This window comes from Hakea prostrata, chromosome 3 (assembly GCF_041222555.1).
Source record: "Hakea prostrata isolate BN-2017 chromosome 3, UWA_Hpros_2, whole genome shotgun sequence".
Classification (NCBI taxonomy): Eukaryota; Viridiplantae; Streptophyta; class Magnoliopsida; order Proteales; family Proteaceae; genus Hakea; species Hakea prostrata.
The window spans coordinates 16,832,922-16,848,721 of record NC_142602.1 but is presented as its reverse complement, the minus strand read 5'-3'; the positions used below and the strand labels follow the sequence as shown (position 1 = coordinate 16,848,721).

Below are 15,800 nucleotides of genomic sequence, written 5' to 3'. Positions count from 1 at the left end.
CATAGTGTGACCATAAAATGTTGACAACAGGAAGGGCATTCCTAGTTTGTTTGCATAAAAAATAGTATGATGGAGAGAATCAAAGATGGAGATAATTCTTTATGTTTGATATTATAAAGAAAAACCATATAAAGGAGAGAATCAAGAATGAAGATAATTATCTAAAGACGGATTATATTTCTAGAAGAATCATTAGGGGTTGGATTTGATAATTAATCATCTTTGATATTTAAAAAGGAACGAATAGGTTTTAGAAGAATGGCTTGGGAACAAAGGAATTCGGATTTTTTTTTTCTTCCTACAAATAACAGTTTATTGTTTTAGAAATCTTGTTTCTTCCACAGAGATAATAAAGGAATTTAGAGCTTTAGTGGACAATAATAATTTTCCATAAATAATGGTTTGAATGAGAGAATCAAGGGAATGAGATAATTATCTATGATAATTAATATTTTTTTAACTTCAAATTAATGGTTAGTATAATGGTTAAATAGTTCCAAATTGAGGAGAGAATAAAAGGAATTTAAGGGTTTAGTGGGCAATCATGGTTTTCCATAAATAACTGTTTGATTGAAAAAAATCTAGAAAATGAGATAATTATTGTTTATTAACTTCAAATTAATAGTTAATATAAGAGCAAATTGCACTGAGAGCTTTAAAGCACTGACATCCCACATTATGTTTAAAAAGCGTAGAGATCCTAAAATTGAATTTTCATTAGATATATTTGTCCAATTTATCACTAAAAATATTTTAGACACTTTTTATTATAGGGATATTTTTTAAAATAAATAATGATTTAACTGTTTTCATTGATAAATTTGACAAATATATTCAATAAAAATTCAATTTTAAAGTCTTTATGCTTTTTAAACAAGTGGGGGGTGTCAATGCTTTAATGCCTCCATTTTGGAGTGTCAGTACAATTTGCTCTTAATATAATGATTTTTTTTTGATAAATATAATGATTAAATACAACTAAAATTGAATGGGCTAATTTTAACCTTATAAGAAAATTAAATTCTTTATGTATATAGCTTTGTGGGTAGCCTTTTAAATAAAAATAGGATCATTTTGTCTAATTAAAGAACAAATGAAAGTAAATGGACAATTTTAACCTTATAAAAAATTATAATTAAAATTTTTAATAGCTTTCTGGTTTGTCATTATAAATAGAAAATATGATCATTTTATTTAACTAAAGATTGCCATTTTTTAAATTACTAACTTTTAGATAATAGTATGATTAACTTCTCTCAAAAATTTTAATAGAGAAAAAGGAAATAAATCGTTGAAGAAAAGATAGAATTTAGGAAAAGGTTTTTATTGTTTTTTTTAAGAGTAATTAATAAGTAATAAAAAGTGAGAAAAATATTTAATAAAAAATAAGTAAAAATATTAAAAATATTTTAAAAACAAAGAAAAATTGGAAAAGATTTGCCGCGAAAATCGACTCAAATTGTGGCGGGTTCCGCTTTTCTTGGAAGGTCTCGTAATTAAAATATTGTGAAGGACATTTGGGTCATTAAAGAGGCACTTGAGTCTTTCCGAAAAAGGGAAAATTAAACAACCAAAAAAATAACCTCTCGTTTTGCTTCTGCTCAATGCCGCCATTTGATCATCTCCATCTTCTCTTCTGGTGAAGCCGTCGCTGTAGGTCTTCACGGTTCATCATTCCCAAACCCTACTTTTCGTTTTCCTCTTCAGAGGAGAATTTGGAAAAATGAATCACACTCTTCTCCTTCATTCTCATTCTTCTTCTTCTTCTTCTATTTCCTCTCATTCATTGTTCTTCTCTCCATCTCAATTCATAAACCCTATAAGAAACCCCAGAAATTCTCTTCTCCTTTCTACTCATTCTTCTTCGTCTTCTTTTAGTTCCTCTCATTCATTGTTCTTCTCTCCTTCTCAATTCATAAAACCTATAAGAAACCCCAGAAACTCTTTAACCAGCAGAAGACGCCCACATGGAGTATCTGTGATTCGAAGTTCCGCCGAGGATGCAACGCAAGAAAGCAATCAAGTGAATTCGGAAATCTTTGGGGGTAAGAAGGAGCTCACAGGATTCCAGTTACTCGCTGGAGGGTTGTCACCCGTTGGTATAGCGAGTTCGGTAATCGTCGTGGCTGGTGCTGGTGTTCTTGCTGCTGGTTATGGGCTTGGATATCGGATTGGAGGGTCTCGAAATACGGGATTGGGTGGTGCCATTGCTCTTGCCACCGCTGGTGGTGCTGTCTTCTATGCGTTAAATGCTTGCTTACCGGAGGTTGCTGCCGTGGATTTGCATAATTTTGTGTTTAGTTCTGATGATCCTGGAGCTTTAGCGAGGGAAGATGTTGAAGGGATAGTCAAGAAGTAAGTTTATTACATTGTCTTCTGCTGATCGTTTCTAGTTTATATACTTGTGGGAACTCATGGGTTGTATTAACCAACATTATCAGATTCGTCAGAGCCCCGTGAAGAAGTTTTGGGTATTCAAGCCTTTTTTTCTGCGGGGCCTGTGATGAGATTATGGATTTTTTATTTTGTATTTTGGGAATGGAGAAAAATATTCTGCCTCCTTCCAACCTCTACGGAAAAATGGATTCCATTTCCTCTAAGACCAAGGCCGGAGTGCTGATTGCTATTGGCGTAGGCTTGATGTGTTCATCGCCACTGGCATCATGCACATGGATGGTTTGCTCCTGAGCGTCTGGTTTCACAGTTTCTTTCTCCGCAGCCATCAACCTCCTTAGGGTTGACCTCTGACGCCTTTCTTTCTGCGGCCTTCCTCGCCTTTCTCTCGGCATCACGTTCAGCCTGCTTCTGTGCCTTTTCTTCAGCAATTTCGTTGCCTTGAGTTCCCTTAGCTTGTTAATTGAGTCCAATGGTTTTGTTTTTTTTTCTTTCATTCTCTGCCTTTTCAGTTTGCTTTTTCGGACCTTTCAGATATGGGGTTAGCAAACAAGACAAGGCCTTCAATGCGGAGCTTTGTGAATTGTATAGCCGGTAAGTCTGACATTCATTATTTCATCAGCTGCAGATGCCCAGTATTTGTTGATATACTGTTATAAACCTATTTCAACTTGTAAAAAATGAAGTATATATTTCTTAGTTGGAGGGCCAATGCTGCTTAAGACGTCAGGCATTTTCCATGACCTAATGTTTTTGGAACGCTGATCTGCTTTCATGATCACCATAAGTTTACTCTCTTATCAGAGGTTATATAATGGGTTCCTTCACAATGCCTAGTTAAGAGAAGCATCTCTTAATTGTCTAAAGACCTTAGACTTTATAGACATGCCATGCCTCCATCTTATCTATCTACTAATTTGACTCAACCTACTTTTTCCATGTATGGATGTGTAAAGGTTGTTAGATGGTTGAAAATTTTCTACTTTTCTCTTAGGCCATGTGGTTGAGAACTTGAGATGGGTTTCTGGTTGGACACATTGCTGATCCATAGGTGTATACTTTCCTTTGTGGCTCTTTCTCTGAAGAGCTCAATCTCCTTGTGGCTCATAATGGTGGGCTATGTAAGCATGCCTATCTCAGAGGCTATTAAGGAAAGATTCACCAAGGTTTATTATAATCCTCATGTATTAGTACCAATATTAACTTTTGATTATGTAATCATTATCTAGTATCTAGAAGAGAAGTCCCAGTGTCCTATTGTTCTCTTGCTTTTATCATTTTTTATTTATTTTCTTATATAAAAATGAAAACAAGCTTTTAATACTAGTATTAACAAGTATATTGTTTTGAATGACCTGAGTTCCTTGCATTCTCCAATCCTGCATGATTTTGTATTCGGACTCCTCCAACTGTCTGGCTTTTTACTGTGGATATCCTTAATATGATCTTAGTGTTTTGTCTGTTTAGGTTTGTATCTTCTGTTATTCCACCTGGAAGTGGGAATCTTAAAGGCAATGAAGTAGATACTATTGTGAAATTTAAGAATGCTCTTGGCATTGATGATCCAGATGCAGCTGCTGTGCACATGGAGGTAGCTAGCGTATATATATTTGGTTATTATTATCATTATCATCATTGTATGGTACTCGTATTTTATTCCTTCGTTGGTTGAGTTTTATGTGCTTAATGCTTAGATCGGGAGGCGTATCTTCAGGCAAAGGCTGGAAAGTGGTGATCGTGATGATAGTATAGAGCAGCTTCGAGTAGGTTTTGTGACTTGTTATATTGGTTTTTAAAAGATTGTTATTGCATTGGGACTTGAGAGATGATATGAAGTTTGACCATTATTAGTGAGTCTCCAGTGCAGGCATTTCAGAAGCTAATTTATGTTTCCACACTCGTGTTTGGGGAAGCATCAACATTCCTTTTACCATGGAAGCGTGTGTTCAAGGTTACTGATTCTCAGGTATTGCATTATTCATCATCAAGTGATGTTATTCTTAACTCTCTTATAATATTTCAAACTCTTTATTCTTTGCTAGAGCTGTATTTGGTATTCAATTGTTGTATTTTTCTGACATGGAAATCGAAGGAATATGTAAATTCACTTAAGAAGGCCAATCTGTGATCTTCTAGTTTTCCAGATAATTTTTTTGTTTGGCAAGTCTTGTATACTGACTTAGTTAGTTGCAAGCTGCTTGGAGCTCATATTTTTATTGCTACTAAAAGCCTAGTTCTTTCATTTCTTTCATCATTCAGGTTGAGGTTGCTGTCCGGGACAATGCCCAAAGACTCTACGCGATGAAGCTAAATTCAGTCAGCAGAGGTGATTCAAGGAACCTTAATGTGATGAATAAAGTGATTTTTGGTTCATTTGATTGGCTGTTGCTGTAGTGAAATAGAATTACTTCATTCATTCAATTTTACTTGTTTCAAAAAGAAAAGAAGAGAAATCCATGAAAGAGAAATATTTTATTGGGCTGTACCTTTGTTTATTACTTTGTTATTCGATTAGTTTGTTTTAGCTTAAGTAGTACATAAAACAGTAATTTTTGGTTTATAATTCTGGCAAGCATCTTTTAGCTTGTTTATTTGTCTGTGCATGACAATCTTCATTTGCTGTTCAAATGTAAAATTTGAATTTTTTTTTTGGGGTATAGAAATTGATGAACATCAGCTTGTTAGCCTGAGGGAAGCACTCCATCAATATCAACTTTCTGAGGAGGTAGGCATTCTTGTAGGCTGGTTAATATGAGGACTTGGAAATTTTTTCTATAGATTTCAGTTTTTATCAACCTTTATAGATGCAGTAGGTTTTGTTTTTTCACAGCTTGCTGCAGACATGTTCCGGGAGCATGCAAGAAAACTGGTTGAGGAGAACATTTCCAAGGCACTCAATATTCCGAAGTCCAGGACAAGAGCAGTGTATGACACCTATTATTTTAATTCATGTTTCAATCGTACCCTGAGGTTGTGTAGTCGTGTATGCATCTTCATTCCTTAGGAGGAGCAAAACTATGAAGGTGGAATAACTCTTCCAGCCACACCACTGAAAAGAATCTCTCTTTTGACATCATACTGCATTTGGGACACATTGAAGCTTATTTGGCAGTTCAAACTGTTAAATATCTGTTGAGTGGTCTCAATCAGCAGCGGGTGAAATTTCAGTTCTGAATTCAGCATATGTCCTCCATTATGTTCATTTATCATTGTACTTTACAGCTGAATGTTACTCTGTGCACTCAGCACTCACCCTTCCCATGTTCCTAGAGTTTCTGAGCTTCATTTTAACACTTTGCCAGCTAGAATTCTAGCTGGAAAGTGGCAAAAATGCTGGGGACCTTATGATTGATCAATCCACTAATTTGGGGACCATGACCTCCCACCTGCAGACATCCACCCTCCTGGAGCCACCAATGAAAAATGGCTTCATCATTTTAAAGTTGTTCTTTGTTGAGTTTTGATGTTCCAAGCTCTTGCCCTTTTGATCCTAGTCCCTTTCCCCTTTTTTTTTTTTTCTTTTCCGGGGGGGGGGGGGGGTGGAAAGGGGGGGGGGGGGGGTGAAGGGGGGGAGGGGGAATAGCACCCCCTGCAACCAAAACTCATAATAAATATATTTAATGTAGAGCCCTTTAAAAAAAAAAAAAAATGATCGACTAGTCTTTACGTTAGATTATGAATTAACCTTTATCCTTAAAACAGGGATGAATGAAACCATTAGATAGAGATTATTAAGACATTTTACCCATCATCTTTATCTAAATTTTTATTTTTAATTTTTGGAGAATAGGGTACTCACATTTAAAGATAGAGAATGGAGAAAACCAAGGATTTTCTATTTCAAAAAAGGGGGGGGGGGGGGGGCGGGGGCGGGGGGGGGGGGCGGCCCCCTGTCTCATTCTATAAGTGGTAGAAGATATCTTGTTCATTGTAATGCATGAGAATGTTATCAAAATAGAAGTATTTCAGTGGAGTAGCCTAATTCTCCTTGGAGCATTTATAATGAGCTTATTGAATAAATAATGAAGATTAACTGAGTGTACAAAACATTGATATCATCCAGTTATGGTTTCCTGCAGGGGAGCAACAGAGCTGGTGGAAGCTGTTGATGACATTTTGGCATTTAATAATTTGCTTGTGTCATTAAGCCAACATCCTGAAGCTGAATGTTTTGCTCCTGGGGTTGGACCTGTTTCTTTAATAGGTAGGAGGCATGCTACTTCTGACTGAATGGAGCTTTCTGTTACTTATGCGTACTAAGAGTAAGTTACGGTTTCCTTGTTTCTCTGGGATAGGTGGTGTGTTTGATGGTGACAGAAGTATGGATGACTTGAAGCTCCTCTATAGAGCTTATGTGGTAGAATCTTTGTCAAGTGGACGGTTGGAAGAAAATAAGGTATACTCTCTCAACTTTCTCTGTGGATTTGGTTGCCATCTGCTTATGTGTTGATGACATTTATACTGTGCTCTAACATAGAGGGTTTTCTTTAACCGTGAAGTTCCAACTTCTAGTTACAAAGAAATAACTTAGTTTTCGTTAACTTTGAAAGTCTGACTTTTTTTATTCTCTTTTTTGGGTTAACTTGAAAGTCCGACTTCTGGTATTACGAATTTATTTTACATATTCGTTGTAAGATTGATTCTTTCGAACTTCAAATATTATGGCACCAAATTTCCTTAACGGCATTTTGTATCATTGTCATACACATTTCCCCCATAAAATGCAAAATGACCGCTCTGTTGATTCTTTTGTGTGTGCTTCTATTGCCCTCTATGCAAGTTTTGGAGACACACTCAGACAAAATACACTTCACTTGTGTTGGGTTTGTAAGATGTACGATGTGAAAGAAATAAAATATCTCGGTGCAAAGTAGAGAGGTGGTCAACACAGTGCATATTGATTCTGGTCTGGGTCAGGTTACTCCTCAAATTGCACCGGCCTACCCAAGTTTTAGAAATCTCAATTCATAAGCAGTAGTGGCACAACAAAAAATATTTTGAAGTTTTACAAACCAGTGGCAGAGTTTTTGAATAAGCAAACCTTATAATAAGGATGGCAGAATTGTAGTTAACATGATGTAATGGAGATTGTAACTTATCACAACTTAAAAGTAAGGGGTTCAACGTGGGTTAGGGTAGAGGTGGAATCTTGGAACTGAAATACTTATAGTGGGGGTAAACAGAATAATATCAATGAAGATAAAAGGATTTTGTATAAATAACGATGGTGTTCTTGTAATTTCATAAACATATTTGTTCTTCAACCTTAAAGAGTAATTCAGAAATTTAGAAATGGTTGAGGAAGCTTCAGTGGAATTAACTCTTCCAGCAGTCGGACGAGTCTAAAACTTCAAGCGTAGTATCTCTAACCTAGCTTTGCTGATTCCACACAAGTAGAAATCCATAAAGTGGTGGAAGATTAGAGCAAAATTCCTGCAACACAGGTCTGTCAGGAAGGAGGAAGTCAATCTGGTTATGGTTTTGATTCTCACAGTGAAAGGAGCAATTCAAGCCAAAGAGCTCCAGGGGGTTGAGTTGTTTGGAGAAAACGTCCTTTGTTCCAATTCTCAGAACAATTCTTCAATGCTTAACAGACAGCAAGCTTTTCTCTAGTCTGTTAGTACAGCTCAGAAACTCTGAGAAAAGGGGGATTTGGGGGGCTTAGAATTCAATTTTAGGAAATACAGGAAAACTAGGAATGGACTTAGGTTGAGATGAGAAAGAGAAATCAAAGAAGGATGTAGAGGAGAGCAGAAGACATGGAGCTTATGGCATTCATCATTCTCAATTAAAATCTTTCATTCAAAATTTGTCCATCAATGATGGGGTTATTTCCCCCTTTAAAAGGAAAATCCTCTTCCTAATGTGAAAGTAAAACTGAAACAGACTTTAAATGCTATGTAAAGGACTTTCAAATAATTGTGGACTCACCTTCTTAGTACTCTTCAGAGTTCAGAGAAAAAATTAGTGAAAAAAATTTACATTATTATTCTTAAGTATCCTATGCCTGATTGCATATTTGCATGTACCAAGACAATGACCATTTCCAGGAACTGTATAAACCAATGTACACTCTGTCTGTTTTAGACTTCCAATAGGTTGCTCCTTCAGTTTTTTATGTCTCCTAATTCTATGTTGATTTTGATGACTTTGTGTTGTTTAATATTGGTTTCTGGTGACTTGATGTGGCTAAATGTTGATATATGATGAAAAACTGAAATGAAAAATTAACATGAAGGTGCCTTGAATGCCTAGGTGAGGTTCCTTGTTGCCTAAGTGCTTAGATGAGCTTCCTTTGTTCTAACTCTCAGAACCATTCTTCAATGCTTAATTGACAGCAAGCTTTTCTCTACTCTGTTTGTACCGCTCAGAAACTCAGAAAATGGGGTTTTTTTTTTGGGGGGGGGGGGGGGGGGCGCTCAAAATTCAATTTTAGGAAAAATAGGGAAACTAGGAATAGAGTTAGGTTGAGATGAAAAACAGAAATTGAAGAAGGAATCAAAGAGGAGAGCAGGAGACACGGAGCTTATGGCGGCCATCATTCTCTATTAAAATCTTCAATTCAAAATTTGTCCATCAATGATGTTTAAAAGGAAAATCGTCTTTCCTAATGTGAAACTAAATCTGTAAAAGACTTTAAATTGTATGTTAATGAATTTCAAATAATTGTGGACTCTCACCTTCTTAGTACTCTTTGGAGGAAAAATTAATGAAAAAATTAACGTTATTATTCTTAATTAAACCTATGCCTGATTGCATATTTGAATGTACCAAGACAATGACCATTTCCAAGAACTGTATAAACCAATGTACACTGTCTGTGTTTCAGACTTCCAATAGGTTGCTCCTTCAATTTTTATTTCTTCTAATTCTATGTTGATTTTGATGACTGTGTTGTTTAATATTGGTTGTTGATGACTTGGTGTGGCTAAATGTTGATATTTGATTACTTTTTTTGGATGAGTCTTAATGTTGATATATGATGAGTTGATGTGTCAAGTACTGTTTTTTGATGATATAGGATACATATTGTTGCATATGAAATACAAACAAACAAACAACAACAATAAGCCTTTTCCCAACTAAATGGGGTTGGCTATATGGATTTTTGCCCTCCAATCAATTCTGTTTGAGGTCATGCTAGATAGAAGGCCTAAGCTATGCCTATGCATATCCTTTTTCACCACTTCTCTTAAGGTTATCTTAGGTCTGCCTCTAGCTCTCCTAGTTCTTTCAATTTGGATTATATCACTTTTCTATACGGGGGCATTTAAAGGCCTCCTTTGAACGTGGCCATGCCACCTCAAACGACTTTCTGGTAGCTTATCACTTATGGGAGCAACTCCTAGACCAACTCTAATAACATGAAGGTGCCTTGAATTCCTAGGTGAGGCGCCTTGTTGCCTAAGTGCTTAGACTCCCCTCTGCTGCCTTTGGTCACCTGCTGCCTTGACAACTGATCATTTGTATTCCCAAAACCATCCTTACTGATATAGGTCATCACTAAGGTGTCCAATTTGCCAAACATCCCCTAGGTGTTGATGAATTATTGTCAACTAACATATCTCCAAACTATGGAGTATTGAGATTATCCAATATGGCAACATGAATAAAGGGGTGAAATTTATTTGTGTTAGCTATTTTTGGGTGCCACTCAATCATCCAATGTTTTTAGCATACTTTGATTTTTGAGCCTGTAACAATTTGGTCAGACCTCCATAGTCTGCAGCATAGTTGTCACGGCGACGAGGCGATGCAAGGCGCGTTTAGCTAGTTGAGTCGATGAGGCGCCCTCCGAGGCGCTTTTGAGGTGGTCGAGGCGTTTTAAGTGAAATTTTTACTTTTTAGTGTACATCTCATACATTAATTCATTATAAACCTATCTTATATATAATAAAAAAAAATTAATATTAGCCATTTAGCTACCTCAAGTCATCCAACATACTACAAACCACACATAGTAAGTCCTAAATAAATTCCAAGTATCATACTATCATTAACAAGAATCAAGATACGATAAAATGTAACTAAATAGTAAACACATAGATGCATGAGCAAAACAAATAGACACTAGACAAATAGAACTTGGTCAAAGGAATAGATGAGCAAATAATTATGGTTGAATGCCATTCTATCATTCTATGAGAATACAATCATTGCTGAAACCTCACCTAGATCCAACAATCAATCAAGCAATTGTATAAGCGTAGTCCAATAAAAAAACAGCAATCCAGATTCTCTTGCAGTAAAAATATGAAGAGAATAAGAGGAATTTGTATTGAATTACAGATCTACCAAATTAGTAGTAATCATGACAAAGAAGACATAATGGCTGCAACATCCTCTATACTAACACTGAAAAGCAGAAAGAAACACTTACCAAAGACTGCCCAAATAACTTTAAGCCTAAACAATAACAAAAACGGGAAACAGCCAATGCAGACTTAAACCAAGAGGAAATCAAAACCAAAATTCCAGAATAACAGAGGAGTAAGTCAAATAGGGCACACTTGACATGTAACTATCTAATCAGATAACAATATCCAAACAGAAATTAAAAGTAGCAACTTATAACATTGTTACAATGCAAAAAGAAAAAAAAAAGCATTCCGGCGACATACCGTCGCTTGAGATGGTGACCAAAGTTACCGGAAGCCGTTGCAACTTGGTCACTGCAAGCTCTGCAACTACGGTGGCTTTCGTATGAGCCTATGAGGGGGGGGGAAGAAGTAAGAGAGTAGCAGCAAGCGTCGATCAATTTTGGACCTCCCAAACTGAAAAAGAGAGTATAGTGGTGTCGCCGGTGATGTTTCTGGCTGTCGCTGGAGTAGCTGGATGTCGCCGGAGTCGCTGGATGTTGCCGTCCATCGAGTGGAACTCTGGAAGATAGTAGCAGGCATTGATAGAAGAAATGAAAAGCTGAGAGAGTAACAGCATCTCTGGCTGTTGCTGGTGATGTTTTTGGCTGTCACCGAAGTCGATGACTGTTGCCGGAGTTGCTGATTTCGTTGTCGATCAAGTGGACGCTGAAGAGAGTAGCAGAGGGAGAGGCAGAGACGATGAGAGATTAGGGGCTTAGGGCTCGCAAGAGTGAAGAGTCTCGAGTGAAATTCTCAGGGTTTCTTTTTTCTTTGATCCCATGTATTTCATGTAAAACTTATAATAAGCACTCAACCATTAGATGATCCCCAATTGGAATCTAATTTCTTTTGGCCTTTGATTTGGAATAAAAATATGGTGGTTTTTAAAATCCACAAAGGCGGTCGCCTAGGGTCCGAGGCGTTTGAGGCGACATCCTTATGGACTCCACATGAGGCACTTCTCGCCTCATCCCCTCAAACTCCGCCAGGACGCCAAGGCGTCGCCTAGGCGACACCTTGACAACTATGGTCTGCCAGCTCCTCTTCTTTTGGTGTAGTTGCTGTTTAGACTTGTTAATGCCATCCTTTTGTAGCATTTCATTTCAAAGCCATAAGTACTAAAGAAAATATTAAGGAATGATTCAGAGGCTTTGCCTTTTCCACGTATTGGAGGCAGATGCATTTAGGATGCCTGGTATTGCTTTACAAGTCATTGTTCCTTAACTGCAAGAGAAGGAGCAAATAACTTTCTTACTGACTTGACTTGTTGAACACTTAGGTGATCTGTCTGTTCAAAGCTTGACTTGTTTGGGGTTTGAGAGATCATCCTATTTATAGAATTCTACATTGCTTGTGTCTTGGTAGTGAGCGGATTATGTGAGAAAGAAGTGGGGAGTATTAAGGAAGCTAGAGAGAGTTACTGATTGTCATAGTCATCTGTCTTGTTGAATTTTGACATTATAATTTATTAAAATAGATTTGTGGATGATTCGATGCATGAGGTCATGGATAATTCCCTGCAAGTAATTTCCCAACACCCTTCTACAAAGAGATTTATAGTAATTTGGTAATCCCTTACTTCCACCATGCACAAACTAGGTGGATGTTAGACTTGCCTTTTATTGATAGTACTTGGTTTGCTTAAATCACATCCTGAAAATCTCTTTTAAATTTACCATAACTTTTTTGTGGCATGGATCTTAACACTTGTTTTCCTCCCTTTTTTTGTTTATGTAGCTTGTGTCTTTGAGCCATTTGAAGAATGTATTTGGTCTTGGCAAACGTGAGGCGGAAGCGATTATGGAGGAAATTACCTCAAAAGTCTACCGTAGACGTCTTTCACAGTCTGTTTCTGGTGGTGATTTGGAGGCTGCAGACAGCAAAGCAGCCTTCCTTCAGAACCTCTGTGATGAATTACACTTTGATCCACAGAAGGCCAGTGAGATCCACAAAGGTATTTTGTGTCTCAGAGCTATATTATCTCAAGTTAACCATTGAAAATCCTATTTATTTTATCTGTATGGGCGCCTCCCTTTATGGGCAAGAGATATTATTTGCTTTTAGATTTCTTCCTGTATCTTACAAAAGTTGCCTAATGTGTTTTTAAAATATTCTATTGTTCTTGTCAAGTAATTATACTAATACTTTTGTTTTTGTAATTGGAACAATTATAAAATTTTGCATAGGGCTATTGCTGTAGGAAAGGCAAAGTACCATTTGGCATTGGCTGTTTCTGTAGCGTCCTTATATTTCTTAGTACCAAAATCCGATCTCCTTGCTAAGAATTTTTTTTTCTTTTTCATTTCATCTCAGAAATTTATCGACAAAAGCTTCAGCAATCTGTTGCTGATGGAGAACTGAGCGAGGAGGATGTTGCTATGTTGTTGCGGTTACGAGTTATGCTCTGCATTTCTCAATCCACTGTGGAAGCAGCACAAGCTGATATATGTGGCAGTCTGTTTGAAAAGGTGAACTATTATGTTGATTATTTTATGTGTGTGTGCAGAATGCTCCCTATTTTTGTTGTGTCTGACATTAACTATTGTCATTTCTTCGAGTCTGTAGCCTTCCTCTTGATTCATTTTAATTCTGTATCAGTTGGAATTTGGATGGAATCCTTCCAGTCTAATGCTGGCTTCTTTTATTGGGTTTGACCCTAAAATATTATGTCCTATTTCAGGTTGTGAGGGATGCAGTTGCTTCTGGTGTTGATGGATATGATCCTGATGTCAGAGCCTCTGTAAGAAAGGCTGCACATGGTTTACGCTTAACAAGGGAACTTGCCATGGCCATTGCTAGCCGAGCAGTGAGTATCATCAGTCTTTCTCTAGATGTTGTTTCCATGGATTATTATTTGGATCTTTTACTACTTTGTATGTGTCTTTGTTTATTGTCTTTTGTTCCTAAGCGATGAGACATGTCCTGTGTTATATAATTGAGTTGCCCTCAATCATTGAACTCAATATACTATATCTAATAATTAGAATCATGTATCAAGTTAGGTTTGTTTCACTTTCACATTAGTTTTGTGACTTCATTTGTCCATTTATGGCATCAAGTGCATGACCCTGTTGGACTAGACGATTGTATGGTAGTTAGGCATGTGAACCTCCAAAGAATATTATGTATCCAATTCTTATGCTTTCTGTACTCCATATGTGGATGTAGGTGCGAAAGATTTTTATGAACTACATACAACGAGCACGAGCAGCTGGTGGCCGTACTGCAGCCAGTAAAGAGCTTAAGAAGATGATCGCATTTAACACCTTGGTTGTTACTGAATTAGTTGCAGATATCAGGGGAGAACCCACCGATACTGCCCCACAAGAGCCAGTCAAGGAGGAAGAGAAACAAGTAGATGAAGAAGAGGAATGGGAATCCCTTCAGAGTCTGAGGAAAACAAGGCCCAGTAAGGAGCTTGAAGCAAAGCTAGGGAAGCCTGGTCAAACAGAGATAACTCTAAAGGATGACCTACCAGAAAGGGATAGGGTTGATCTTTATAAGACATACTTGTTTTTCTGCAACACTGGAGAGGTCACTAGTATTCCATTTGGAGTCCAAATCACCACAAAGCGGGAAAACTCTGAGTATCTGCTACTAAACCAGCTTAGTGGGATATTAGGTATGACTGGTAAGGAGATTGTTGGAGTTCATAGGAGTCTTTCTGAGCAGGATTTCAGGCAACAAGCAGAAGTGATTTTAGCTGATGGGAAGCTTACAAAGTCCAGAATTGAGCAGCTTAGTGATGTACAGAAGCAGGTAGGTTTGCCACTAGAGTATGCACAAAAAATTATAAAGAGTATTACAACAACTAAGATGGCGGCTGCAATTGAAACTGCTATCAGTCAAGGAAGGCTTAATATAAAGCAAATTCGGGAACTTAAAGAAGCTAATGTGGAATTGGAAAATATGATCTTGGAAAGCTTACGAGAGAACCTCTTCAAAAAAACTGTTGACGAGATTTTCTCATCGGGAACTGGGGAGTTTGATGCGGAGGAAGTATATGAGAAGATTCCAATAGATCTTAGTATAAATGCTGAGAAAGCGAAAAAAGTTGTTCATGAGCTTGCTCAGACAAGGCTGTCCAACTCATTGATTCAGGCTGTGGCATTCTTACGGCAGAGGAACCATCAAGAAGCGGTATGAACTGAGTAGCCTGCTGCTGTTAGATGACCATTGTTAGCTCTTAGTGAGTTTTGCTTTTACCCAGCTACATCTAAGGCTTAGTTTGACTTTTGTCTTGTGGGTGCAGGTCTCCTCTCTTAATGACATGTTAGCATGTGACAAAGCTGTGCCTGCCGAACCCCTATCATGGGAGGTGCTGGAGGAACTTGCCGATTTATTTGGCATATATCTGAAGAGTGAGCCGGCACCGGAGAAGCTTAGCCGTTTACGGCATCTGCTGGGCATTAGTAACTGAACAACTGCTGCTATACGAGTGGTGGGAGATAGAGGACTTCCAACCATTGAGGCACAGGAAGATGTTCTTTTGCCCATGATTTGGTGCATTTTCCTTAAATCGCCACCCCCTTCCTCATGCTTAATTAGGTACAACTGTAAAGAATTTTTTTTTCCCTACTGTCTTTTCTTTTTCTGTTAGTCATCCGATTTAGGTAGGTAGTGGTGATTTTATTGCTTGGTATTTTTGAATTAAGTGTTGGGGTGCTAAGAAAATCATTTAGTGTAAAAGCAAGAGGCTTCTGATAATCACTGCTGAGAATAGGTCAATAAATTTTAGATTGCTTCATTATTTCAAAATGTGCCAGACTATATCTGTTGTTGCTTTTGAAGAGAAAAATTGAAAACACAATTCTCAATTTAGTGCCATTCCCATTACATGATGTGGCAGAGGTTTCTGTTTTTTGGTTTCAAGTCATGGAATATAGTGAAAACTAATGTATTTTGCAATGGCGAGCTCTTCTATGACTCGCTTGAGGGCTACTACATCTACACCATGCCATCAAATGATCCTCAAAGCCTGCGAAGACAAAGTTGAGTCATCATTTGAGACAATTTTTAGTCTGTTTCCAGCAGTTAAATTAGAGC

General features: G+C 37.4%; 1 protein-coding gene across 1 annotated transcript; it reads left to right on the top strand.

The window, feature by feature from the left end:
* Window positions 1–1,579: 1,579 nt before the first annotated feature.
* LOC149021246 (protein TIC110, chloroplastic-like) lies at window positions 1,580–15,571 on the top strand. The gene is made up of 15 exons (XM_089149504.1): window positions 1,580–2,355; window positions 2,929–2,988; window positions 3,862–3,985; window positions 4,089–4,157; window positions 4,262–4,360; window positions 4,654–4,720; window positions 5,055–5,119; window positions 5,225–5,319; window positions 6,474–6,598; window positions 6,690–6,790; window positions 12,492–12,708; window positions 13,068–13,222; window positions 13,435–13,560; window positions 13,923–14,894; window positions 15,007–15,571. The coding sequence occupies exons 1-15, from the start codon at window positions 1,724–1,726 to the stop codon at window positions 15,172–15,174; spliced, it is 3,075 nt and encodes a 1,024-aa protein (XP_089005630.1). The 5' UTR covers window positions 1,580–1,723; the 3' UTR covers window positions 15,175–15,571.
* Window positions 15,572–15,800: the final 229 nt, after the last annotated feature.

What these genes read in the sequence shown, in the direction of transcription:
- LOC149021246 (XM_089149504.1), top strand. Translation starts at nt 1,724, where the DNA reads ATGAATCACACTCTTCTCCTTCATTCTCATTCTTCTTCTTCTTCTTCT. An exon ending in GTTGAAGGGATAGTCAAGAA is followed by an intron (nt 2,356 to 2,928) that starts GTAAGTTTATTA and finishes CGGACCTTTCAG; the next exon opens with ATATGGGGTTAGCAAACAAG. An exon ending in GCTAAATTCAGTCAGCAGAG is followed by an intron (nt 4,721 to 5,054) that starts GTGATTCAAGGA and finishes TTTGGGGTATAG; the next exon opens with AAATTGATGAACATCAGCTT.